At 35.5% G+C, this 26,020-nt stretch overlaps 1 protein-coding gene across 5 annotated transcripts in view; it reads right to left on the bottom strand.

Annotated features, from left to right (window-relative positions):
* Positions 1–26,020, bottom strand: part of PIK3CB (phosphatidylinositol-4,5-bisphosphate 3-kinase catalytic subunit beta) — a 185,367-nt gene that overhangs the window by 78,700 nt on the left and 80,647 nt on the right. For all 5 annotated transcript variants that reach the window (XM_036266197.1, XM_036266201.1, XM_036266199.1 and 2 more), the window contains exons 4-8: positions 22,894–23,119; positions 14,950–15,173; positions 7,944–8,123; positions 2,137–2,304; positions 1,159–1,236 (exon numbers count right to left, since the gene is read on the bottom strand). In XM_036266197.1, coding sequence (XP_036122090.1) covers positions 1,159–1,236; positions 2,137–2,304; positions 7,944–8,123; positions 14,950–15,173; positions 22,894–23,119 — 876 coding nt within the window. The remainder of the gene's footprint in view (positions 1–1,158; positions 1,237–2,136; positions 2,305–7,943; positions 8,124–14,949; positions 15,174–22,893; positions 23,120–26,020) is intronic.

Here is a 26,020-nt window from a genome sequence, read left to right as displayed (position 1 = left end):
TTAGGAATATAACACCCAAGGAACTCCACTAACTATTTGTGTCTGTCCAAGGTGTATTATAAAGTAAATAAATCAAGCTGTAGAATAATGCATATTATATCATCCTGTTTTAACAAACCAACCAATCAACAAAATAAACACAACCAAAACCCATTCAATTCCCAAACCATGTTTATATATTTATATAAATATGGAAGTCACTCACTCACAACATTGGTTAACCTTAAATCCTATATGACAATAAGGAAATAGGAGAAATCAGTAACTTTTTTCTCTAATCATGTTTGGATTTTTTTACCTGTTGCAACAATGTTGTACTTTTGCAACTGAAAAATAATTAATTAAAAGTTTTAAATTAAAGATAAAAATAGAATTAGCACTAAAGTAGAAGACAGGCTAATTGGCAGAAGCACACTCTTTAAAAATTTAAATCTAGCTAAGACTACAAGAGCAAAAAACTCTATTTTAATGACAGCTACCTAAAAAGTCTTTAATTTCCATTTACAAAGCAAGCTATTGGTAATCTTTGGCAAGGTGCTTCCTGAATATAGTGTCTTGCCAGCAAACATCTCAAACTAACTGAATCTCTTTCTTAGATCACAAAACTATTCACTTAATTTCCTGCCAGGGAAAATGCATGCTTTATACTGAGACAAAATGCCTTGTTAAGTCTTCACTTAACTGTACGGGGGTTGTGCAATAAATCTCCATGTGTTAACAACTTGTGGTCTATAATGCAGTCATCTATTTTATTCCAGGAAATGGTATTACATTTTTGGTGTTCAGCAAGTTTAAAAGAAAAAAAAAGGGGGCTGGGTGCAACTCTAAACAAAGCTGAGAAAAAAGAGTAAGCTTGCATACAAATATGTGACCTATAGTTTCAACTTAAATTTCACTTGCTAAATTCCTGATCTAAAGCAATTTCTTTTATATAATGTATACTGGAAAACGTCAACCTATCCATTACAATTCCAACTATTTAAAGAATAGTTTAAAACAAAAATTCTTAATTGTCTTATAATAAATTGCCATATTCTACCTCATAAAATTGACCAATATTGGTAAAATTTAATTTCCAATGTGACACTGATTGAGCTTATCAGTGAGTTATTTAAATAATGGAGCAAATGACAAATGTAAATCTTAGCAAGTACTCACTTTTACGGTTTCTTCTGTGTTAAGTTTATTTCCCTTAACCAAGACAATTTGGAAAGGGTTGTTATTTTCCCAAACATGCTGTAAAAGAATGAAACAAATACAGAGTACTTTAATGAAAGACATGAAGATTTTATGCCAACAATAAACTCATTTCATCAGTTCTCATGCCCACTGGCAAAATAATGAAGACAGACCTCTAAACTAACAACTGAAAGTCACAAATATTAAATTAAGCATCATAACCACTAGCCCTTAGTTCTCATAGTAAAGCACAAGCAGCATTCCAATACTGCTAAGAGATTCACTATACTACACATCATAAATAAATAGTATTAAAAGCTACGAATAAACTAAGAATTGACCACTGAAATTAATATATAGATAATATCTTAATCATATAATTTGTTAAGACTGAATAACTATTTAAAAAATGTTAACTGTTCCCAAGAACACAAACTTAAAATTTGCTTTATATAAATGTATTACATTCTGGAAAGAAAATGTTTGCCTATGCTAAATTTAAAGTCTAAAAGTATTAAATAAGACAGGCAAATTAAACCACAACACTATAGCTAAGCTGATAGAAATGAAATATATTATATCAACTATTTCTGCACATCTAACTTTTCTACCATAATGTCTCAAATTACTTTCTGAAGTCCTATGTTTAGCTCTAATCCCTCCCCAAATCTCTAAATTAATGGCATTTTTCTTTAGCACCAAAAGAACAACAGAACTATAAATGGCACATTTACATTTACTACATTCATATACTCAAGCTACTATATGTAAAGAAAAACACTACTAGACAGATAATTAATACAAATGGTGATAGATTTTGGCAAATATGCATTTGTTTTCACAGAAGGAGAAGTGAACAAAAAAAACAAAAAAAAAAACGTGTGTGAGACTTAAGCATAAAACTTAACAAAAGCACATGCCTTTTGGGGTTGCCAAAAGTTCACACATAAAACTTACAGAAATAATTCTCTTCTTTGGGGGTAAAGGAAGAGGAAGGTTAGATGAATTTCGACTTATGGCAGCCTCTATGGCAATCATTTCCTGTTCATACATCTTTTTGATCTTGCAACATTCCACAAGTATAAAATGGGGCAAGGTCCTGTTCATTACACAGTTCCGGATATACTACAGTGGCAAGAAACAATAAGGTAAGGATATTCAAGCAAATACTTAAATCAATAGAAGAATAAAATTAAGCTGAACAACACTATATCAAAATTCCTATAAAAATATATCTTAACCAATTCAATGTCAAGAATATGAGAAATTAAAATCACAGCCTAAAACACTACTATTTTTTTTAATAAAACACTACTATTAACTGAACATCTAAGTACATAATAACTGAGCTAAAAACTTCTTATACATTATAGCTAATCTTCATAAAAAACTGTAAGAGCAATTATCCCCCACTTAATAGATTAAAGAACAAATATCGGAAGGGTTAAGTTACACATCTAGTATCTTTAAGACCTGAATTTAAATCCACCTGCCTAGGGCTTTTTGTTTGTTTATTGACTAAACATTGAAGAAATACATGCCTCAATCTAGATATTTTGTCTTCTCTTTTCTGCACTTAATATCTGACAGTTTGACCTTTCTAGGGACAGGATTTGAACGTCACAGTCACAATGCAAGCTTTCATTGATCAGTCATAAAAGGTGAACATGTAGTACACATGTGGCCATTGCTTAAGGTGGCCAACTCCCACATTCCCATGGATCCCAGAGGTAGATCTAGTAGCTTTTCAGCACAGAGGGCTCTGGCAACTATTACTGTTTCCCAGGAAAAAACCTATTGGCCATCCCAGCTTGATGCTCTGTTTTATTTCCATGAAACCAGGATGACTCTCCAGAGGCATATAAAAAATAAGGTGGTCATTCACATTACCAATGGTTCCTAACAAACTGAACAGAAATCCAATGTATTACTCAAAAGAAAAACTTTCCTATACAGATATAAAGTGTGATTCAATGTATTTATTCAATGTAGAATCACTAAAAATAAATTATTTTAAATAAACATTTTCAGGATGGCCTATAAGTGCACTTACTATCAGAATGTCACAGCTCCCAAAGCTGTGCAAAGAAGTTATAACTGCTGTTAGACTTCCTACCTACTAAGGCGTAAGAACTAAAGGCCACACCAAAAATCTGAAAACAAAGGTGTAAAATTCCTGTTACTTGTTAATAAATCACAGCTCCTTATTCTCAAACATCACTTAATATTTGGCAGAACTGTATTCCTCTTTCTTAAAATAAAATAAAAATAAAAGCGATCATATATTACTCTAAAATCCTGTTACTATTTCTCTAACTCGGCATTCAGCTTACTGTTCTCCATGTAATGACCATATTTTAGTATCCAAATGTAATTTCAAAAAAAGTATCCTCAAAATCCTTGAAGGCAAAGCTAGGATCTTAACCTTTAAATAACATACCTTATGGTGGGGTAAGGGGGTGTTGCACTACACACATCTTACTTAAACTCCACTTTACTCCAAAAGTAATCTGAGGCACTTCAGTGCCTTCCATAAAGCAGATAATCACAGAATTCATGATTAATTAAATGGTAAGAAATATCTCAAAAAATAAGGGAAGACTTTGGAGAATGGTGAAACCTAATGCTTACAAAATTCCTACATTTGGGAGTAAGAAAAAGCAGGGGGAGGGATTTACACATATAAATATTAGACTTAAATAGAAAAGTTTCCTAATACACAATGAAAATTTATAATATTACTTTACTAGTTAAGAGATAATCACAAATCAGTTTTTATACAATTCAATTAGTAGCCATTTAATTAAAATATTTAGTCCGGGCGGTGTAGCTTGGTGGCTGAGCAATAGCCTATGCACCATGAGGTCACCAGTGTGATTCCCAGTCAGGACACATGCCCAGGTTGTAAGCACAGTCCCCAGTGGGAGACATGCAGGAAGCAGCCAATCAATGTTTTCTTTCATTGATGTCTCTCTCTCTCTCTCTCTCTCTCCCCGTTTCTCTCTCTCTCAAATCAATGAAGGAAAAAAAAATTTTTATTTTTAAAAATATTTGTTTTACTTCCCCCACAATATTTCATATCTCAATCACTATATGATGAACAGTAGGAAGCTATAACAAATTATATTAATAATTAATAATGCTGTAAGAAATTAAACACAGAAATAAAAAAGAATGCAAACATTATAGATACACACATAAATATATATAATTGTTATGCCAAATATATATATATATATAACTTCGAGTAAACAAAAAGAACATGCCAAAATGTTAACAATGGTTAAGTGAGAGGTAGGTAGGATTACTGCTATCTATTATTTATGTACACTTTTTTAAAATTTAATATTTATTCATGTTTTTGTTACAGATGCTTCTCATTTTTCCCGCATTGACACCCTCCTCCCCTCCCCCTCCGCCTCATCCCTAGCTTTGTTGTCTATGTTCATTGGTCATGCATGCATGCAGGTAAGTTCTGTGGTTTATCTCTCCCCCCCCCAACCACCCCTCCTCTGAGGCTTGTCAGTCTGTACCCCACCTCTATGTCTCTGGGATAATTTTGCTCAGTTTGTTTAGTTCATTATATTCCACAAATAAGTGAGATCATGTGACATTTGTTTTTCTCTGCTTGGCTTGTTTTGCTTAGTATCTCTCCAGGTCCTTCCATGCCATCTCAAAGGATAAGAGATCTTCCTTTCTTACAGCTGCATAGTATTCCATTGTGTACATGTACCAGTGTTTTAATCCACTCGTCTACTGATGGACACTTGGGTTGTTTCCAGATCTTAGCTATTGTAAATAGTGCTGCTATAAACATAGGGGTATATATATTCTTTCTGATTGGTGTTTCAGGCTTCTTAGGGTATATTCCTAGAAGTGGGATCACTGGGTGAAATGGCAGTTCAATTTTTAACTTTTGGAAGTAACACCATCGTCTTTTCAACAGTGGCTGTACCAGTCTGCATTCCCACCAGCTGTGTACTAGAGTCCCCTTTTCTCCACACCCTCACCAACACTTTGTTGTTTGATGATTTGTTGATGAGAGCCATTCTGACAGGTGTGAGGTGATACCTCATAGTTGTTTTATTTTTTTATTTTATTTTATTTTTTTGTACAGATAAGAGCGGGAGGGAGAGAGAGTAAGGGAGAGAGAGAGAGAAACATCGACGTGAAGGGACACATCGAGTGGCTGCCACCCGCACGACCAACCAGGGCCGGGGACAAACTGCAACCGAAGTACATGCCCTTAGCGGGAACCGAACCCGGGTCTCTCCAGACCGCAGGCCGACGCTCTAACTGCTGAGCCAAACTGGCCAGGGCCCTCATAGTTGTTTTAATTTGCATCGCTGATGATTAGTGATGTTGAGCATTTCTCTTATGTCACTTGGCCATTTGTATGTCCTTTGTGAGGTGTCTATTTAGGTCCTCTGCCCATTTTTTAATTGGGTTCTTTATCTTCCTTCTGTTGAGTTGTATGAGCACTCTGTATTTTGAAAATTAACCCCTTATCTGATGCATCATTGGCAATTATGGTATCCCATATAGTGGGAATCCCTTTCCATTTTGATGGTTGTTTCTTTTGCTGTGCAGAAGCTTTTGAGTTTGATGTAGTCCCATGTGTTCATTTTTTCCCTTTGTTTCTGTTGCCTTAGGTGTTGTATCAGTGAAAGTTCTGCTGCATATGATGTCCGAGATTTTGTTGCCTACAATCTCTTCTAGAATTTTTATGGATTCATGAGTTACATGTAAGTCTTTTATCCATTTTGAGTTTATTCTCATGTATTGTGTAAATTGGTGTTCTAGCTTCATTTTTTTGCAAGTAGCTGTCCAATTTTCCAACACCATTTATTGAAGAGACTGTCTTGATTCCACTGTATGCTCTTGCCACCTTTGTCAAATATTAATTGAGCATAGTGTCTTAGGTCCATTTCTGGGTTCTCTATTCTGTTCCACTGATCTAACTGCCTGCTCTTGTGCCAATACCAGGCTGTTTTGATTGCAGTGGCTTTGTAGTATAACCTAAAATCTGGTAATGTGATCCCTCCTACTTTGTCCTCCTTTTTCAAGATTGCTGTGGCTATTTGGGGTCTTTTTTGGTTCCACATAAACTTTTGGAGTGTTTGTTCTAGTTCTGTGAAGTATGTCATTGGTATTTTGATGGGGATTGCACTGAATCTGTAGATTGCTTTGGGTAATATGGACATTTTAATGATGTTAATTCTTCCAATCCATGAACAAGGTATGTGCTTCCACTTTTTTATATATTCCTCTTTCTTTTTTAAATGACCTGTAGTTTTCTGTGAAGAGGTCCTTTACTTCTTCTTTGGTTAAGTTTATTCCTAGGTATCTTAATTTTTTTTTGCTGTGATGGTAAATGGGATTGTCTTTTTAGTTTCTCTGTGATTTCATCATTGGTGTATAAGAATGCTGTCGATTTCTTGACATTAATTTTGTATCCTGCTACTTTGACAAATTCATTTATTAAGTCTAGTAGATTTTTAATGGTGTCTTTAGAGTTTTCTATGTATAATATCATGTTCTCTGCAAATAATGACAGTTTCACTTCCTCCTTTCCAATTTGGATCCCTTTTATTTTTCCTTCATGTCTGATTGCTGTGGCTAAGACTTCCAGTACTATGTTAAATACGAGTGTGAATGTGGGCATCCCTGTCTTGTTCTCGTTCTTAAGGGGAATGCTTTTAGTTTTTGCCCATTAAGTATGATGTTGGCTGTGGGTTTTTCATATATGGCCTTTATTATGTTGAGATATGATCCCTCTATTCCCACACTGCTGAGCATTTTTATCAAAAATGGGTGCTGAATTTTGTCGAATGCTTTTTAAACATCTATTGATATGATCATATGGTTTTTATCTTTCCTTTTGTTTATGTGGTGTATCACATTTATTGATTTGCGAATATTGTACCATCCTTGCATGCCTGGGATAAAATTCACTTGAATAATATTTTTGATATATTGCTGGATCTGATTTGCTAATTTTTTGTTCAAGATTTTGGCGTCTGTGTCCATCAGGGATACTGGCCTGCAGTTTTCTTTCTGTGTAGTGTCTTTATCTGGTTTTGGAATTAGGATTATGGTGACTTCATAAAATGAGTTTGGAAGTGTTGTCTTCTTGGATTGTTTGGAATAGTTTGAGGAGAATGGGTATTTTATCTTCTTTGAATGTTCAGTAAAACTCCCCTTTGAAGCCATCTGGGCCTGGGCTTTTGTTTGCTGGGAGTTTCTTGATTACATCTTCAATTTCCTTTGTTGTTATTGGAAGAGTTTTCTATCTCTTCCTGGTTCGGTTTTGGGAGGCTGTGTCTTTCTAGAAATTTGTCCATTTCTCCTAGATTGTCCAATTTGTTGGTGTATAATTGTTCATAGCATGTTTTGATGATACTTTGTATTTCTGTGGTGTTCGTTGTTAAATCTCTTTCATTTCTGATTTTATTTGGTTTCTCTCTTTTTGTTTCTTGGTGAGTCTAGCTAAAGATCTTTTTACTGATTTCAGAGAGAGAGAGAGAGAGAGAGAGAGAGAGAGATCAGCTGCCTCCTTCACGTTCCCTACTGGGGATTGAGCCTAGACATGTGCTCTGACCAGAATTAAACTGGCAACCTTCTGGTGCATGGGACAACACTCAACCAACTGAGCCCCACCAGCCGGGTATAGTTAACACATTTTTAATCGAATATTTAAATTGTTAAAGTGTTAAATATATACTCACACACTTCTCTGGTAAGTTGACAGTCAATACACATACCTGGAACTGGATTAGCGGGTGATCACCAAACACATATTCTACTCTTCCACTGATCTGCAACACATAGTCATACGGGCTAACTTCATCCTCTTTCCCGTGAATAGTCAAACGTTTTTGGATTGCCAATTCATTTATTTTGATAGGATTCATATTAGGAGATACTTGAAAACTAAACACATCCTAAAGAGGGGGGTAGAAACAAAAAACAATTTTATATTTGTGCTAAAAGAAAAAAAGTCTTTACATTTATACTTATTACAATATAATTTTATTAAAGTTTTTTTTTCTTTATTGATTGTAGAGAGAGAAGAAGGGAGAGGGAGAGAGAGAACATCGATTGGCTGCCTCCTGCATGCCTCCCACTGGGGATCTGGCATAGAACCTGGGCATGTACTCTGACTGGGAATCGAACTGGCGACCTCTTGGTGCATGGGTCGATACTCAACAATTGAGCCACACTGGCCGGGCTATACTTATTACATTATAAAAGGCCATACATGATATTTGTATATGTACATCTTTTACATTTAATATTTCAGTAAATTTTCCTACTTTCTAAATATAATGTGTCCATGTTAAATACATTAAGATTTCTGATAATTTGCAATTCCTCTTACACTATATAGTGTGCCACATTTTCCACAGGTCAGATAAATATTTAACTAAAGTTTACTAACATTTAACTAAAATTTATCATCAGCTAGTTTATCACATGCATTTTCCAGTGAATATCCTTCTTTTAAAAAGTTATCCAAAGCTGCCCTGGCTAGTCTTGCTCAGCGGTTAGAGCATTGGCCTATGAATCAAGAAATCACAGGTTCAATTCTGGTCAAGGGCAGGAACCTCGGTTGCGGTTCGGTCCTCGGCCCTGGTCGGGTCATGCAGAAGACAACCAGTCGATGTGTCTGTCTCTGTCTCTTCATCTCTCTCACCACCCCGTCCCCCTTCCCTTCCTTCCACTCTATCCGAAGATAAATGGAAAAATATCCTCCGGTGAGGATTTAAAAAAAAAAAAGTTACCCAAAGCTGGCCGGTGTGGCTCAGTGGTTAGAGGGCTAGCCGGCACACCAAAAGATAATGGGTTCAAATCCTGGTCAAGGGCACATACCTGGGTTGCAAGTTTGATCCCTCCCGGTTGGGGTACACGCAGGAGGCAACCAGTTGGTGCGTCTCTCTCACATTGATGCTTCTCTCTTGCTTGCCTTCCCTCCCTCCCTCCCACTCTATCTAAAAATCAACAGAAAGAATATCCTCAGGTGAGGATTAACAAAAAAGAAAAAAAAGTTACCAACTCTGTAGTTGTTCAAATTTAGTCTGTATTTAAAAAAGAATTATATGTTGTCACTAATAAGAAGAGTTTATACCAATTAAACCATAAATTAACAATTCTGATTTTATAAACATGTAAAAAGAAACAATTTTAATTAGTGAAAAATGAAAATAGTTGGGATGAAATATTATTAAACCTGTGCATAAATCCCAAACAGAGAGATAAATTCTCCCATGATCTAGCAAAATAATTTCCCACTAAATGACCACATACAAAGATATAAGAAAGCTCACCATCTCCCAAGGTAACCAAATGCTACTCTGGACAACTATGATTATTAGAAAATTCTCCATATTGACTTGAAATTGATTTTGCAGTGTTTTCCACCAAATTAATTTACGTCACCTCCCTTTTCCAAAAGATTATCTCAAATTCAAACTTTTAAAGCCTAAACCTACTGGGTCTTCCAATCTATTTTCTCCAGTATTTTTACCCTTTCTCCTGTATCTTCTCTACAAATTGGTGCCATGTGCCTCATAGCAGAAGAACTAAGATCCATAGAATCACTTGATAAGTCTTATTACTCCTCTACCTCACTTCCCATAACATACCAATGGTCACCTTCTCTCCATCTCCAGTAACACTCTTCTACTTCAATGACTCTTTACAGTTCTCGTAAAGAGCAATATAGCTTCTTATTTGATCTATCTCTTGCACTATCCACCTCAAAAGTAACCTTCACCTAGCTCAGAAAGTAATCTATCTTTAAAAGAAGAACAGCAAAGGGATATGATAGTCTTTTTTAACATAATACAAATGCTCATAACTGTCTAAAGCAGTAGTACACAAATAGAACTTTCTGTAATAAAAAAAGTATGTGCTGTCCAATACAATAACAACTAGCCCCAACTGGCTCGATACATGGCTACTGTGCAGAACAGAATTTTTAAATAAAATTACACATGTGGCTAGTGGCTACTGTATTCAATAACACAGGTCTGAATGATAAAGCCCAGGCTCCTTAATTGTTCTAGGATCCCCACTCATTCTCTTTTTCATACATAAACTCTTCAGAAATACAAAACTAAAGGACAATCTCATTATCAGATAGTAAGAACCTGCAGTCGCCCTGGCCAATTTGGCTTAGCGGTTGGAGTGTCGGCCTGTGGTCCAGAGAGACCTAGGTTCAGTTCCCGCTAAGGGCACGTACCTCAGTTGCAGTTTGTCGTCCCCGGCCCTAATTGGGTCATGCAGGTGGCAACCACTCAATGTGTCCCTTTCACGTTGATGTTTCTCTCTCTCCCTCCCACTCTATCTGAACAAAATATGGAAAAATGTCCTCAGGTGAGGATTAAAAAAAAAAGAACCTGCAGTCAACACAGAAAACAGAACTGGGCTTGAAAAGCTGCAGGTATTAAAAGCAGTAGTCAGAAAATAAACCAAATATGGTTAATGTTTTTCAAGAATTAAAATCGCTTGACCCTGGCCAGTCTGGTTCAGCGGTTAGAGTGTCAGCCTGCAGACCGGGGAGTCCCAGGTTTGGTTCCCACTAAGGGCATGTACCTCAGTTGCAGTTCATCTCTGGCCCGGTTGGGTCGTGCGAGTGGCAACCAGTCGATGTGTTTCTCTCACATCGATGTTTCTCTCTCTCTCTTCCTTCTTTTCTCCTTCCCACTCTATCTGAGGATAAATGCAAAAATATATCCTTGGGTGAGGATGAAAAAAAAGTAATAAAAAAAAAAAAATCAGCTTGAAAATGAATAAAGATCAAGTATACCTGAAGAATAATTAAAGAGAACATCAAGGAATAAAACATGTTAAGTAAAGTGTTAAATTCAATAGAAAGGAAAATGGCAGATTCAAAAGACTAATAATATCAAGTGTTAACAAAGATGTGGAAAAACCAAAATCTAAAAATACTACTGGTAGGAATGTATGAAAAACTATTTGGGAGTATCTATTAAAAACTAATTATAAACATACACCTGCCTTGCCAATTCTGTTGCTGGGGGAGGAGGTGTGTGTGTGTGTGTGTGTGTGTGTGTGTGTGTGTGCGCGCGCGCAATAAAAATTCATAAATCATCATTATTCTTTGTAACACCAATGTTGAACTTGATATGCTGGGTGTACATACATATAACAAATGAGGAAATCTGAACATGACTAGAATGAGGATAAAAAGTAAGCAAAAACAAAACAAAGAATAAAAAGATAAGCCAGTCCTGGCCAGTAGCTAAGTTGGTTAGAGCATCATCCCAATACACCAAGGTTTAGGGGTTCAATCTCCAGTCAGGGCACATATAAGAATCAATCAATGAATGCATAAATAAGTGGAACAACAAATCGATGTTTCTCTCTCTCAAATCAATAAAAATAAATAAATAAAGATAAGCCGCATATTCAGAGAATATATTTGCAGCAGGCATTAATGTCTAGCCCCAAAACATCAAGAACTTCTCCAAATCAATTTTTTAAAACCCAATTAAAAAACAGACAAAATAACCCTGGTCGGTTTGGCTCAGTGGTTAAAGTGCTGGCCCAGGGACTGAAGGGTCTCAGGTTAAATTCCAATCAAGGGCCAAGAATCTGGCAGCTGGGACTATTATTCTATAAAATTGAAACAACAGTTCCATGATGATATATATATTTAAATATGTTTTTTTCTGATTTTAGAGAGCGGAAGGCAGAGGCAGAAAGAGAGAAAGGTTGATGTGAGAGAAAAACAATGATTGGGTTGACCGTACCCTTATCAGGATCGAACCTGAAACTTGGGCATGTGCCCTGACCTAGAATCAAACCGGTGACTTTTTGGTACATGGAACGATGCTCAATCAACTGAGCCATACTAGACAGGGCATCCATGATTATATTTATCTTGCCTCATAAAAGCCATGTTCTACAGCAATAATGATAAAATGGCTAAACGAGAGTTTCATAGAAATGGGAGGGACGAGAGAAAATGCATATATGATGGTTGCTAACCATCTCTGATTCTGAGATTGCCATTTCTATATTTCTGGTGGTTAATGTTTACTCATTTATGAAATAGTATTGTTAATAAATTGTGGTTTTGGATTTTTAATCCAAGCTTCATTGCTCTTACTTGCCTAAATAAAAAGCTTTAAACTCTATATGACTTCCCAAAATTCTTTTTTTTTTTTTTTCTGTTTTTTTTTTATCCTCACCCGAGGACATTTTTCCATATTTTTTTGTTGTTGTTCAGATAGAGTGGGAGGGAGAGAGAGGAACAAAGAGAGAGACAGAAACATCAACATGAAAGGGACACATCGAGTGGTTGCCACCCGCACGACCATCCAGGGCCGGGGACAAACTGCAACTGAAGTACATGCCCTTAGCGGGAACCGAACCCGGGTCTCTCTGGACTTCAGGCTGACCCTCTAACCACTGAGCCAAACCAGCCAGGGCTCAAATTTCTTTAATAACTGAATAATTTTACTGATATATATGACCCAAAAGTCTAGGAGCTTCTGTGTTCACCCCTGTGGAAATATGTAGCCAGAAGAAAAGAAGACTAGGGAGAGATATGATAGCTATATTCCTACTATTCAAATATTTGGCATGTAGACTCAAAGGAAGACTGAATGGATACTTATGCAAAATAGGAAAGTATAACCAAATAGGCAGAAGTCACAGAAGCTAGTTTGAATTTTTTAAATATTTTTTATTAGAAATTTAAATTTGTTCTTGCCCACATGTGCTGTTTCAGGAGGCAGAGTGCTCCCTCCAGCACTGGATGTATTTGGTCAGAGATAAAGGTTAAAATGGATGGTGAAAATTATTATATTGTATAGGAGTCTGACTACATGATCTCTAAACTCCTTTGAACATTAAACTCTATGACTTCTTAGAACGAAGTAAGATTTCCCATTATCTCCATTCCTCTTCTAACATCAAAACACTTCTTTTAACATATATTTTGTCATAATGATTACATTAGAATTTGTGTCCAGTAGAAGTTTGACCCATATGTAATGAAATTCAGACTGACCTAGAAATCTAGATGGTTTTCCAGTTAAATTCTAGTGTTTTTGAGTTAAATTCTAATCACCTTTAAACAGTAAAATTCCCTACTCCATACCTTCCAACACTGCAGAATTCCCTAACCAGTATTTTAAATTTGATCCTGACACCTCATGATATCCAAATCTTGGCTCAGAATGAACTTCAGTCTCAACATATCTCAGAATAGAGTAACAAATGGTTTTTGTTCTTTGTAAAATGCCAGAAGGCAGGATCTTTTCTCACATTTGTCCTATAACATGTTGTCTTAAAGGAGGCAGGATGGATAACCACCAGAAACACCAAGATAAAATCCTAGCTCTACCATTGGCCAGTTATGAGGCCCGGCATAAATAACCAAACTTCTCTTCCTTTCAGTTTCTTCACAGCAAAATGGGGAGAAAATAACAACAATTTATAGGAATGTTGTGAGAAGTGGCAAATATATAAAAAATTCCTTTCACAGTTACTGGCATAGTATTAGTGCTCAATATAGAATGGCTACAGATTTTAGTGTTTGTCATTGTTGTTACCATAGTAATTAAAGAACAAAAACTATCTTTCAACTCCTACCCTAATTCTAAGGCCAGACCCTAGATAATAAAATAACAATACTTGATACAAAGGTAGTTGCATAATCTAGTTTGTAAAATTGCTCTGAACATTCAAATACAGATTAACTGTATATACACTCATTGTAATGCGCAATTCCATATCAGTATTTACTTCACCATATTCACAATTACAAAAATATGGGGAGTAAAAATCATTTGGTCAAACCTTTCATTTTATAGACAAGAGAAAATTCACGAGAAAATAAAATATCTATACTAAAGATCATTAACTACACAGGAGTTAGCAAACATTTTCTGTAAAAGACCAGGCTTTGATGACATGTATCTTTATCACATATTCTTTCCTTCTTTTAAACATCTCTAAAATTCTTTGCTTTTTCACATCTCATTAAAAATATAAAGCCATTCAAAAATAGTACAGTTTGTTGACCCTGATGTAGACTATCATACCATTGCATCAAAAAGTCATATATGAGCAAAGGAGGTGTCACTTTAGATTATTAATATAATCCTAAACATATTTCCATCATAAATCTAAAAATGTTCTTTATAATAGTGCTTTCTAGGGAAGTAAGAGCCTCCTCTGAAATTGGAGCTATATTCAGGTAAAAGTCACAGACTTATTACAAAATATTTATTAAAATAATATCACAGCCCTGGCTGGTTTGGCTTAGCTGTTAGAGCGTTGGCCAACAGATTAAAGAGTCCCAGGTTCAATTACAGCCAAGGGCACATACCTCGGTTGCAGTTTGTCCCCAGCCCCGGGGTTGTGTAGGTGGCAACCGACTGATGTGTCTCTCTCACATTGATGCCCCCCCCACCACTCTATCTGAAGATAAATATAAAAATATCCTCGGGCCCTGGCCGATTTGGCTCAGCGGTTGGAGCGTTGGCCTGTGGTCTGGAGAGACCGGGGTTCAGTTTCTGCTAAGGGCACATATCTCGGTTGCAGTTTGTCCCCGGCCCTGGTTGGGTCGTGTGGGTGGCAACCACTCGATGTGTCCCATGGATGTTTCTCTCTCTCTCTCTCTCCCTCCCACTCTAACTGAACAAAATATCCAAACGTGTCCTCGAGGCTAAAAAAAAAAATATATATATATATATATATTTAAAATAAATAAATAAAATAATATTACATTACCTGACAATTTTCAAAATGAACAGCTACAATTAGCTTTCCTCCATAAAGTTTATCTTCCAAGTTTTCAAGGATGGATGGTTCATGCTCCGGTGGATATGTTTGTTTTAGCCAGTCAATCCAAGACAATCCCACAAGCGACTGAATTTTTTCCTCACTAAATTTGCGCATTTTTATTCGGAATTCATTCACTTCAGGATCCTTCAAGGCATCAAATTCATGCAGACCTAAACAATTTTTTAAAGGTGTCATTTTGAGTAACTAATGTTAATTAAAGAGAATATAAAAAATATTCAACAAAAACTTATTTGAATAATTGTTTTTTATCAAGCAAACAAAACCGGGCAGGAAAATATTATACAAAATCAATGAATATCCAGATAAAATAATAAAATTAATGTATGGAAGACAATTATAAAACTGGATTCTCAAGAATACAAACCTGAAACTTTGTAAAGAAAGTTTATAAATGTTCTTTAAAACTGGTAACTTTCTACAAAACTGGTAACTTGGTTATCTGTTTTATAAAGATATAATTACCAAATTTACAAAGCTAATCACTGAAATTCACAATACACATTTTAAAACTACATATAAGAGATCCACAGGTTTTCAATACATACAAAGTCACATTTATGATAAGAGAGGCTAAGAATCTAAAAGCTTTTCAAATACTGTATACTGAAATTAGTATGAGCCTAAAACTCAAGTTATTACTTACTTAAATTTTCACTATTTTTCCACAATGGTTATAGTATATCAATTAGTCAAAATCTCATAAATATAAAACTGTTACTGAGCTATGAAGACAACTATACATAACTTTTTCATAAAGTATGATTATTCTAATAAATAATTCGAGAAATACAAAACAAAAAATAAATATGTATACATTTTTATTCATGCCTTAATTTTTAACTATCAGGTTGGCAAACATTGTAAAGTTTGGCAATATCCTGTGCTGGAAGGTGTAGAAAATCAGGAAATTCGTTTAATATTTATTAGAATTTATCTAATATTTATTAAAAATGATAAATAATATATACATAAATAAATATATAGACATCTTTTAACCTCAGAATTAAACCAATAGGAATTTCAATCTGAGAGACTCGAGACAAACCAGAAAAAGACATATATGTTCCCCAAACCAATCAAATAAGATACCCAGCTTCTAGTGAGCTCACCCCTGCCAACAACTTCCAATTAGACATACCTGAAGCCTTCCCCTTTTATCAGTATAAAACTTATCTACTTCCCTGCCTACCACTGCGTCACTGCCACAAATTCCCTTTACTATAGAAAGCTCTGAATAAATATAGTCTGTTCTCACTTGGTGGTCCTTGTTTATTTGCACAAATCTATGCAAATAATCATACAAATAACATTGTATCAGTACAAATGTTCACTGTAAAAAAGTTCACTGTAAAACTGAAAAAAAGCTCAAGTTAATCATTAAGACCTGGTTAAAAAAAAAAAAAAAAGAAATATCCATATACCATTCTACAGTGGTGAAAGTGATAAAATGAGTAAAATATATCTGTCATTGTGTTAAAAGCCCCAGAGATAGTACTTTTTTTTTTATCCTCACCTGAGGACATTTTTTGCATTTATCTTGAGGGAAAGAGGAAGGGGGAGAGAGAGAAACATCGACGTGAGAGAGACACATCAAGTGACTGCCATCCACACGACCCCAACCAGGGCCGGGGACAAACTGCAATGGAGGTACGTGCCCTTAGTGGGAACCGAACCCAGGCCTCTCTGGTCCGCAGGCTGACACTCTCTCTAACTGCTGAGTCAAACCGGCAGGGCAAGAGATAGTACATTTAAAAAGCAGGTAAAGAATGGGTCTCCCAAGATTCCTTTTATGCAAATTTGAAAGCAAGAATATAGAATACAGTACTGGCCAGTGTGTCTCAGTTGCTTGGGCTTCTTCCCATGCACCAAAAGGTTGCCAGTTCAATTCCTGGTCAAGGGCACAAACCCAGGTTGTCGGCTAGGTGCATGTGGGAGGCAACCAATTGATGTTTCAATGTTTAGCTATCATACAGATGTTTTTCCCTTCCCTTCCCTTCCCTTCCCTTCCCTTCCCTTCCCTTCCCTTCCCTTCCCTTCCCTTCCCTCCCCTCCCCTCCCCTCCCCTCCCCTCCCTTCCCTTGCCTTCCTTTCCCCATCCTTCCCTTCCCCTCCCTTCCCCTCTCTAAAAATCAATAAAAATATGTTTAGGAAAAAAACAAGAAGAGAAAATAGATTTTTGTTTTGAAAATATACTCGTGATGACAATTTTAATAACATTTCATAATGATAGGGAGGGGAGCGGAGTGAAACAAGCTGTTAGTTTTTATTCCATAAAACCAATACCATACCAGACCATTTGAATCTGCACTATTTGAATGTATGCATGTCAACAAAGGTTATCTAGACAGAGGACTTAACTGCTTTGTTAAATACATTTACATTTAATGTATCAAAACAATTATTTCAAAAATTTATATTAGAATCAATTTGGGGTGTTAAATATAGAAAAATGAAAATGCTTAAGTTGCATAATATAGCAAAGGTAAAATCTTGAGGGTACAATATGATTTCCTAGATAGGTTTCGTTCTGGAATAACAATACCATACTCTAAATCAGCTACTAATAGACTTTAATTTAGGAATACCAGTTGGAGCATCTTAGAGCTTCCTCCCCAGCACTGTTCAAACTTTTTTATTTATAGATAATAGTATTACAGGTAAGAAAACGGAAATGAGTCCCTAATAATATATACATCTACAAAACCAAACTCTTTATCACCATTTATCTACTAAAAGTCATGTCTCATCCACTTGCTAAATGCTTCTCAATTCTGTCTACTGCTCCAATTTCCTGCAACCATAAATTTAATCTTGGCCATCCTCATGTCTTCCCTTGGATTACTATTCAAGTTTTTCACTAACTTTTCTACTGCCAGTCTTGCTCCCTTTAATCCATTATCCAACCTGAATAATCTTTCTAAAATACAAATCTGATATTTTTTATTTCACCAAAAAGCAGCAGAATATATATTCAAGTGCACATAAAACTTTTCCAGAATGGACCACATGTTAGGCCACAAAAGAAGTCAATAAATTTAAGAAGACTGATTCATATCAAGTGTCTTCTTTGATCACAATGGTATGAAACTAGAAATTTATTACAAAAATAAACTTAAAAAACACGCAAACACAAGGAGGCTAAATAACTGAATAAATGGGTTAACAATGAGATCAAGAAGGAAATCAAAATATACTTTCAGACAAATGAAAATAAAAACACAAAAACTCAAAATCTATGCAACACAGTCGAAGTAGTTCTTAGATGGAAATTGAGAGCAGATAGGCCTACCTCAAGAAATAAGAAAAATCTCAAACAATCTATCCTTACAACAAAAGGAACTATAAAAGAACAAAGCTCGCCCAGGTGTGTGGTTCAGTGGACTGAGCATCCTCCCACTGACTGCGATGTCCTGGTTGGATTCCCAGTCAGGGCACATGCCCAGGTTGCAGGCTTGATCCCCAGTAGGGGGCGAGCAGGAAGCAGCCAATCGATGGTTCTATCTCTCGCTCTTAAATATCAATAAAAACATATGTGAAGAACAAAACCCAAAATGAAAAGGAAAAAAACTAATAAAGATCAGAACAGAAATTTTAAAAATTAGAGAATAAAAAAGCAATAGCAAAAAAAAAAAAAAAAAAAAAATCAATGAAACCAAAAGCTGGTTCTTTTAAAAAATAAACAAAATTAATAAACCTCTAGCCAGACTCATCAAAAAAAATAATGACAAGGCCCAAATAAATAATCAGAAATACAAGTACACCATGGAAATATAAAAGATTTAACAATATACTACAAAAAACTATATGCAAACAAATTGTACAACCTGGAAAAAGTGAATAAATTCCTATAAACACACACTCTTCTAACAATGAATCAGAAAGAAACCAAAAAAATCTGGACACATCGAGAACTACTAACAAAATATGAGCAGTGCCCTGGCAGGTCTGGCACAGTGGTTAGAGTGTCAGTCCATAGGTGGAAGGGTAACAGGTTTGACTCCCAGTCAAGGGCACACACCTGGTTTGCAGGTTCAATCCCGGCCCAGTCAGAGTCATGCCGGAAGCAACCAATCAATGTGTCTCTCTCACATAAATGTCATTATTTGCAGATGAAATAACACTATAAAGAGAGAATACTAAAGATTCCACCAAAAAAACTATTAAAATTAATATGAGCTGGTTTGGCTCAGTGGTTGGTGCATCAGCCTGTGGACCAGAGAGTCCTGGGTTCAGTTCCCGCTAGGGGCATGTACCAAAAAAAAAAAAAAACAACTAATATGAATTTAGTAAATTAGCAGGACACAAAACTAATATTACAAGTTGCATTTTTATACACTAATAATAAGCTATTAGAAAGAGAAATTAAAAATACAATCCCATTTACAATTGCATCAAAAAGAATAAAATACCTAGGAATAAATTTAACCAAGGAGGTAAAAGACCTGTACTCAGAGAATTGTAAGACACTGAAAAAGATACAAATGAATGGAAGTATATACTGTGCTCATGGAGAGGAAGATTTAACATCACTGAAATGTCCATACTACCCAATGTAATCTACAGATTCAGTGTAATCCTTATCAAAATACCAATTGCATTTTTCATAGAACTAGAACAAATAATCCTAATATTTATATGGAATCACAAAAGTCCTTGAAGAGACAAAGAAATTTTAAGAAGACCAAAATTAGAGAATGTAGAGAAAAGGGAAATGCCAAAATTAAAAGGCTAAGTAATTTAAATTAAACCTAGTTAATTTCCTACATGTCTTCCAGTAAGAAAATGTAATAACCAAGCTTAAATTTTAAGATAAGACTACTATGTAGTTTACAGTCAAATATAATTTTTAATATTAAAAGAGGATTGCACGAACAATCTCTTCACACTTAATATATTGTTAAAATACAGCAGATTATATGTTTCCTTCACTTTAAGATATGCTATGATAGGTCAGGGGAAATAAGGGAATTTTCAAATGCTTTTTTCAGGATGCTGATAAAATGTTCTGATCGAGATTTACTATTGGGTGTTTAGCGAAGTTAATGCAAGGGTGACATGTACCTTCACTACAGACAATAATCAGAACCCAAACAGCTGCTCTATAAATAATAATTTAGAATTAAACAGAGAAAATAAAATAATCAGGCACATCATATTTAAGAGAAGGTATTTTTAGGCCCATTAGGCAGTTATGTCTGTAAAGTTTCTATTGTTTTCTTTGGGGAGAAGGCAGCAAACTTGTTCCTGAAGTTAAACTGAAATAATTGTTTATTGTTTTCCCAGGAGGCATAACCTCACCAAGCCCTGGCTGTAGTTATGAAATAGAAATAAACAACTGCAAAAATTAACTTGTTAAGTACTTAAACTGAAAATTCATTCTACAATATTAAAACAGACTTACTCAACTTCCTAAATGAATGTTAATATTTACATTTGTGTATATGATCAAAACACCAGTTTTTCTAGAAATGCTGAAGATCTAAAGTATAATTTATGAACAGTCAAGAGTTTATAAACTGCTTAATTTAACGCAATAAAACACTTCTTACATGTTGATCATTCCAATTGCAAAGAACACTGCAAAAAATATTATACAGTAAGCTTTACGATTCTGAATGAAATATACTGCACTGTTTATAGAAAAGGAAATTCAATTCATATATATAAAAGATCCCTGTAGCTGTGGTAAGGTAAAGTAAGGTTTGCCAACTTTTTTTTTTAATGTGTTTTAATTGATTTTTTAGAGAGAAAGGAAGGGAGAGATAGAAACATCGGTGTGAGAGAGAACACTTACTGGCTCCTGCCTGCCCCCAATGGGGATTAAGCCCACAAACTAGGAATGTGCCTCAACCGGGAAATGAACCATGACCTCCCAATCCATGGGACAACGTTCAATCCACTGAGCCACACTGGCTGGGCAGGTTTGCCAAATTTAAAAATTTGCCCAATTCTATTTCAAGTTTACGTAAATAATGAATAGTTTTTTAGCATAAGTATATCCTATGTTATATTTGGATTGCCTGTATTTTTATTTACTAAATTTGGTAAGCTTAAGTAGAGGTAATGGTAGCTAATGAATCTATGTTTTAAAAATCAAGACCAGAAGAGAGCAGCCCTGGCCGATCTTGCTCAGTGGTTACAGCATCGGACTGCTGATCAAAGAGTCGCGGGTTTGATTACAGCAAGGGCATGTATTGGTCCCTAGGCCTGGTTATCCCTCCCACTCTATCTGAAGATAAATGGAAAAGTATCGTAGGGTGAGAATTAAAAAAAGGAAAAAAGACCAGAAGAGAACATAGTGATCTAAACTTCAAAAAGATGCTAAATTTCAAAAAGATACCTGTATTCTGAAGAAAGGTAGCTTGCTCTGTAGTGCTAAGCTTTTGGATTACATCAAAATATTATCAGTGGATATTTTTATCCTAGATGATAAAAGACTATAAGTAATGTTTAATTCTTTTTACTTTTCCATGTATTCAATTCAAATGAAGGAAAAACTTTCTAATGGAGAAAAATTAATAAACTATAAAAATCTTTGGAGCGTAAGAAAATAGAAACAAATGCTTTCTACTGAGTCCATTAATAGATAAGAAAAAACCTGTAAGGTTTATACATCTATTTAATGGGGAGAAAATTATTGCCAAATGCAAACTACTATCCTCTGAAATAAACATATTTAAAGAACAGAGTGTCATTTAGTATATCAACAGGGTTCTGTTCTAAGTACTCAAAGGGAAGAGTTCAGTCTAATAGTGTAATCTTTGGCTAGCCTGAATCACGTTAGATCAAGATCAAAGAATGCTATCTTAAATGGGATGGTTCTTAGAAGGAATGGTACTATATTACCTTTAAAAAAATATCTTAAAGGGGATGGTACTATATTATCCTCTAATAGTAAATTTGATCAATACAGGTAACCAATCCAGATCCAATGATCTCCAATGGATTTTTTGGTTTTATATTTAAATTTCCAAGTCTCCTCCTTATACTACCCACTTCAAGTTAGTATCTTATCTAAAGCAGGATACTGATAGCATACACTGGCCTCTGAGACACCTACGATTACTATACAAGAGAGACTCCTCCATTTTTATATTTTGTTACTAACAATTCTTCCTGAAATTTGCAAAGAATAATGAAGATGTTATTCCTTGACTCACTACAAAATTAACTTCTCAAAGATAATTTTAGTTATGGAGTAAAATTGGTCAATATTATGGGTTACTTATAGAAACTTATCAGCTTAAAGTCTTAGTTGGGCCCAGCTGGTGTGGCTCACTGGTTGAACATCGACCCATGCACCAAGAAGTCACCGGTTCGATTCCCAGTCAGGGCATATGCCCAGATTGTAGGCCCAATCCCCAGTGTGGGGCATGCAGGAGACGGCCAATCGATGTTCTCTCTCATCGATGTTTCTGTCTCTCCCTCTCCCTCTCTCTCTAAAAATTAATAAAGAAAAATAAAAAGTCTTAGTTGGCGTACAGAGTTGTATATAAATTATGTTCATACTGCAGGAGGAATTCAGTATCTCTTAGAAAGAGGTTTCTCAAACTGAGGCAAAGGAACATTTTTCTTTATAATCTGTCAAAAAACAGTATTTTTGTAAAATGAAAATAAGTCACTAGAAAAGAAAAAGATATACAAAACACAAGCCCTTGGATACTGTGGCACTATCACATTGTTAGAGGAGTTTCTACACATTCACTCCTGACTTCTGTACTTGCCTCAGAAACTGGTAACAATTTACAGACCAGCATTGTCCCACAGATCACACTTGGCAAAGCAATGTCTTAGATCATACTTACTAAATGTTTGTATATATACCAAAAAAATGTTAAGAATTCATACTAAAATCTTTTTTTAAATTACCTTTTCCTATAAGGACTCCAATTTTTGAGTCTAATTTTTCCCCTGGGTCACAACTTCTTGTCACTACTTTGAGAACTGGAAGAAAAGGTCTGACATCACAGAGTCGTCTTGTTTCATCTTCGAGCTCCTCATATACAGCAGTTTGATTCACACATGCAAACCTATAGGAGTCAATCTCCATAAGGAGGTTAAACATTGGGTAATTGTGAATCTGAGTCCACAACATCTACAAGAGAAAAAAAAATAAGACATTTTCTGAAATGGCATTATCTATAAGAATGCATACTGTAGCACTGTTTGTAAAATTCAAAAACTGAGGACAAGACAAATATTTAGCAATAAGGGACTGGTTAAATAAATTATAAAACATTAAAGAACTATGAATATAAAATAGAAATACAGTCCAGCTGGTGTGGCTCAGTGGACTGAGTGACGTCCCATGGAGTAAGAGATCTGGGTTTGATTCCCAGTCAAGGCACATGCCCGGTGTGCGGGTTCCATCCCCAGTAGGGGGCATTCAGGAGGCAGCCAATTGATGTGTCTCTCTCACGTTGATGTTTCTCTCCATCCCTTCCTGTCTCTCTAAAAAATCAATTTAAAAAATAGAAATACACCAAAACATGGAAAGCTATCAAAAATATATTAAGGTTTTTTTTTTTTTTAACAAAAAATTTCATGCTCTGGCCGGTTTGGCTCAGCAGTTAGAGCATCAGCCCATAGACCAATGAGTCAAGGGCTCAATTCTGGTCAAGGGCACATACCTTAGTTGCTGTTCATCCCTGGCTTTGGTCAAGTCATGCAGGAGGCAACCAGTCGATGTGGCTCTATCACATCAATGTCTCTCTCTGTCTCTCTGTCTCTCTTTCCCTCCCTCCCTCCCATTCTATCTAACGATAAATCGAAAAATATCCTCGGGTGAGAAATTAATAAATAAATAAATTGCAAGAGAGCATGTGTTACATTAACCCATTTTTGTGACATAATAAAATGGGATAATAAACAAAAACACTCATAAACAAAATTATTAAAAGAGAATATCTAGGAAGACTAAGAATCAATGCAGACTTCCATATTTAGCATTCCTTTGAACAAAAATAAATTTTAATTAAAAATATATATATACAAAATGGATATTAATTTTTGTACTGTGTTCTTTTCCATTCACTAGGGGACTATTCATTAACATTGCCCTGTAGGATGAACACAGTCAATTTCTCTTCATCTCTCCCCAAGTCTCCTGAATGAGATCATATAAAATAATCACCATACAAATGCAAGATGGGATTAGATATTTTAACTAGAGCCAGTACAAAAGCCAGGAGCTAAAGATAAGAGACCTGGGGTAAAATTCATGACCAATTCTCATTCAGTTATATAAAATAAAAAAGAGCCCTGGCTGGTTTGGCTCAGCGGTTAGAATGTTGGCCCACGGACCAGAGAGTCCCGGGTTCGGTTCCCGCTAAGGGCACGTACCTCAGTTGCAGTTTGTCCCCGGCCCTGGTTGGGTTTGTGTGGGTGGCAACCACTCAGTGTGTCTCTCTCGCATGGATGTTTCTCTCTCTCTCCCTCCCTCTCTCCCTCCCACTCTATCTGAAGATAAATGCAAATATGTCCTCAGGTGAGGATAAAGAAAAAAAATAAATAAATAAAATAAAAAAGAGAAAGTAGTGCTAGGCAATAAAAGGAAAAATAGGTAAATTGAACTTTGTTGAAATTCAAATTTTATGTGCATCAAAGGATACTATCAAGACAGTGAAAAGACTAGAAGAAAATATTTTCAAATTATATATTTGATAAGAGATTAATAGAGAACATATAATGTATTCTTATGACTAACAACAATGAAAACAAAATAACTGATTTTAAAAATAGGCAATGCTCTTCAATAGACAATTCTAAAAATGGCCATAAGAACATGAAAAGATGCTTAACATCATTAGTCACTAAGGAAGTACAAATAAAAACTACAATAAGATACCACTTCATAGCCATGAGGATGTTGTTATTTATTTATTTTTTTTAAAAAGGGACAATAACAGGTGTTGGCAGGATATAAAGAAACTACTAGCCCAGGCCGGTTTGGCTCAGCTGTTGGAGCATTGGCCCGTGGACCAGAGTCCCAGGTTAGATTCTGGCCAAGAGCATGTACCTCAGTTGCGGTTCGTCCCTGGCCCCGGTTGGGGTCATGCGGGTGGCAATCAATCAATGAGTCTCTCTCACATGGATGTTTCTCTCTCTCTCTCTCTCTCTCTCGCTCTATCTGGAGATAAATGTAAAACTATACTCGGGTGAGGATTAAAAAAAAACAAAAAACTACTAGACCCTTGTGCATTGCTGATAGCAATGAAAATGGTATAGTCACTGTGAAAAATAAGCTGGCAATTCCTTAACAGGTTTAAAAAGAATTACCATGTAATCCAAAAATCCCACTTCTAGGAATATACACAAAAAAAACAGAAAGCTGGAATTCAGATACTTGTAAACCAATGTTCATAGCAGAATTAATCACAATAGCCAAAAGACATTTACAACCAAAATCAAAAGATGAATGGATAAACAAAAATGTAGTAGGATCTATACAATGAAATATTATTCAGTCTTAAAAGGGAATAAAATTTGCATGCATGTTACAACATGGATGAACTTTAAAAATATTATGCTAAGTGAAGGAAGCCAAACACAAACAGGACAACTATTGTATGATTTCACTTATATGAAGTAGCAAGAATTCACAAATTCACAGAGACAGAAACTGAAATAGAGATTACCCAGATTAGGAGAAGGACAAGTTTATTATTTAATAAGTACAGAGTTCATGTTTGGGATGATAAGAACTGCTGGATATGTATAGTTGTGACAATTGGGCAATACTGTGAATGTACTTAATGCCACAGAATTGTGCATGGAAAAATGATTCTAATGGTAAATTTTATGTCATGATTATTTTACATTAATTTAAAACACAAAAAGAGTAGGGTATCAATGGTCAATCCAGCTTCAGGTAAAGCCACAGGCATCCTGGTCACTATAGAAATAAGTACTCTCTTGCCGAGCTGGTGTGGCTCAGTGGTTGAGCATCGACCCATGCAGCAAGAAGTCACTGGTTTGATTCCTGGTCAGGGCACAT

This window comes from Molossus molossus, unplaced genomic scaffold, assembly GCF_014108415.1.
Source record: "Molossus molossus isolate mMolMol1 unplaced genomic scaffold, mMolMol1.p scaffold_m16_p_18, whole genome shotgun sequence".
Taxonomy (NCBI): domain Eukaryota; kingdom Metazoa; phylum Chordata; class Mammalia; order Chiroptera; family Molossidae; genus Molossus; species Molossus molossus.
The sequence above is the reverse complement of the archived record's forward strand: the minus strand, read 5'-3'. Positions and strand labels throughout refer to the sequence as shown.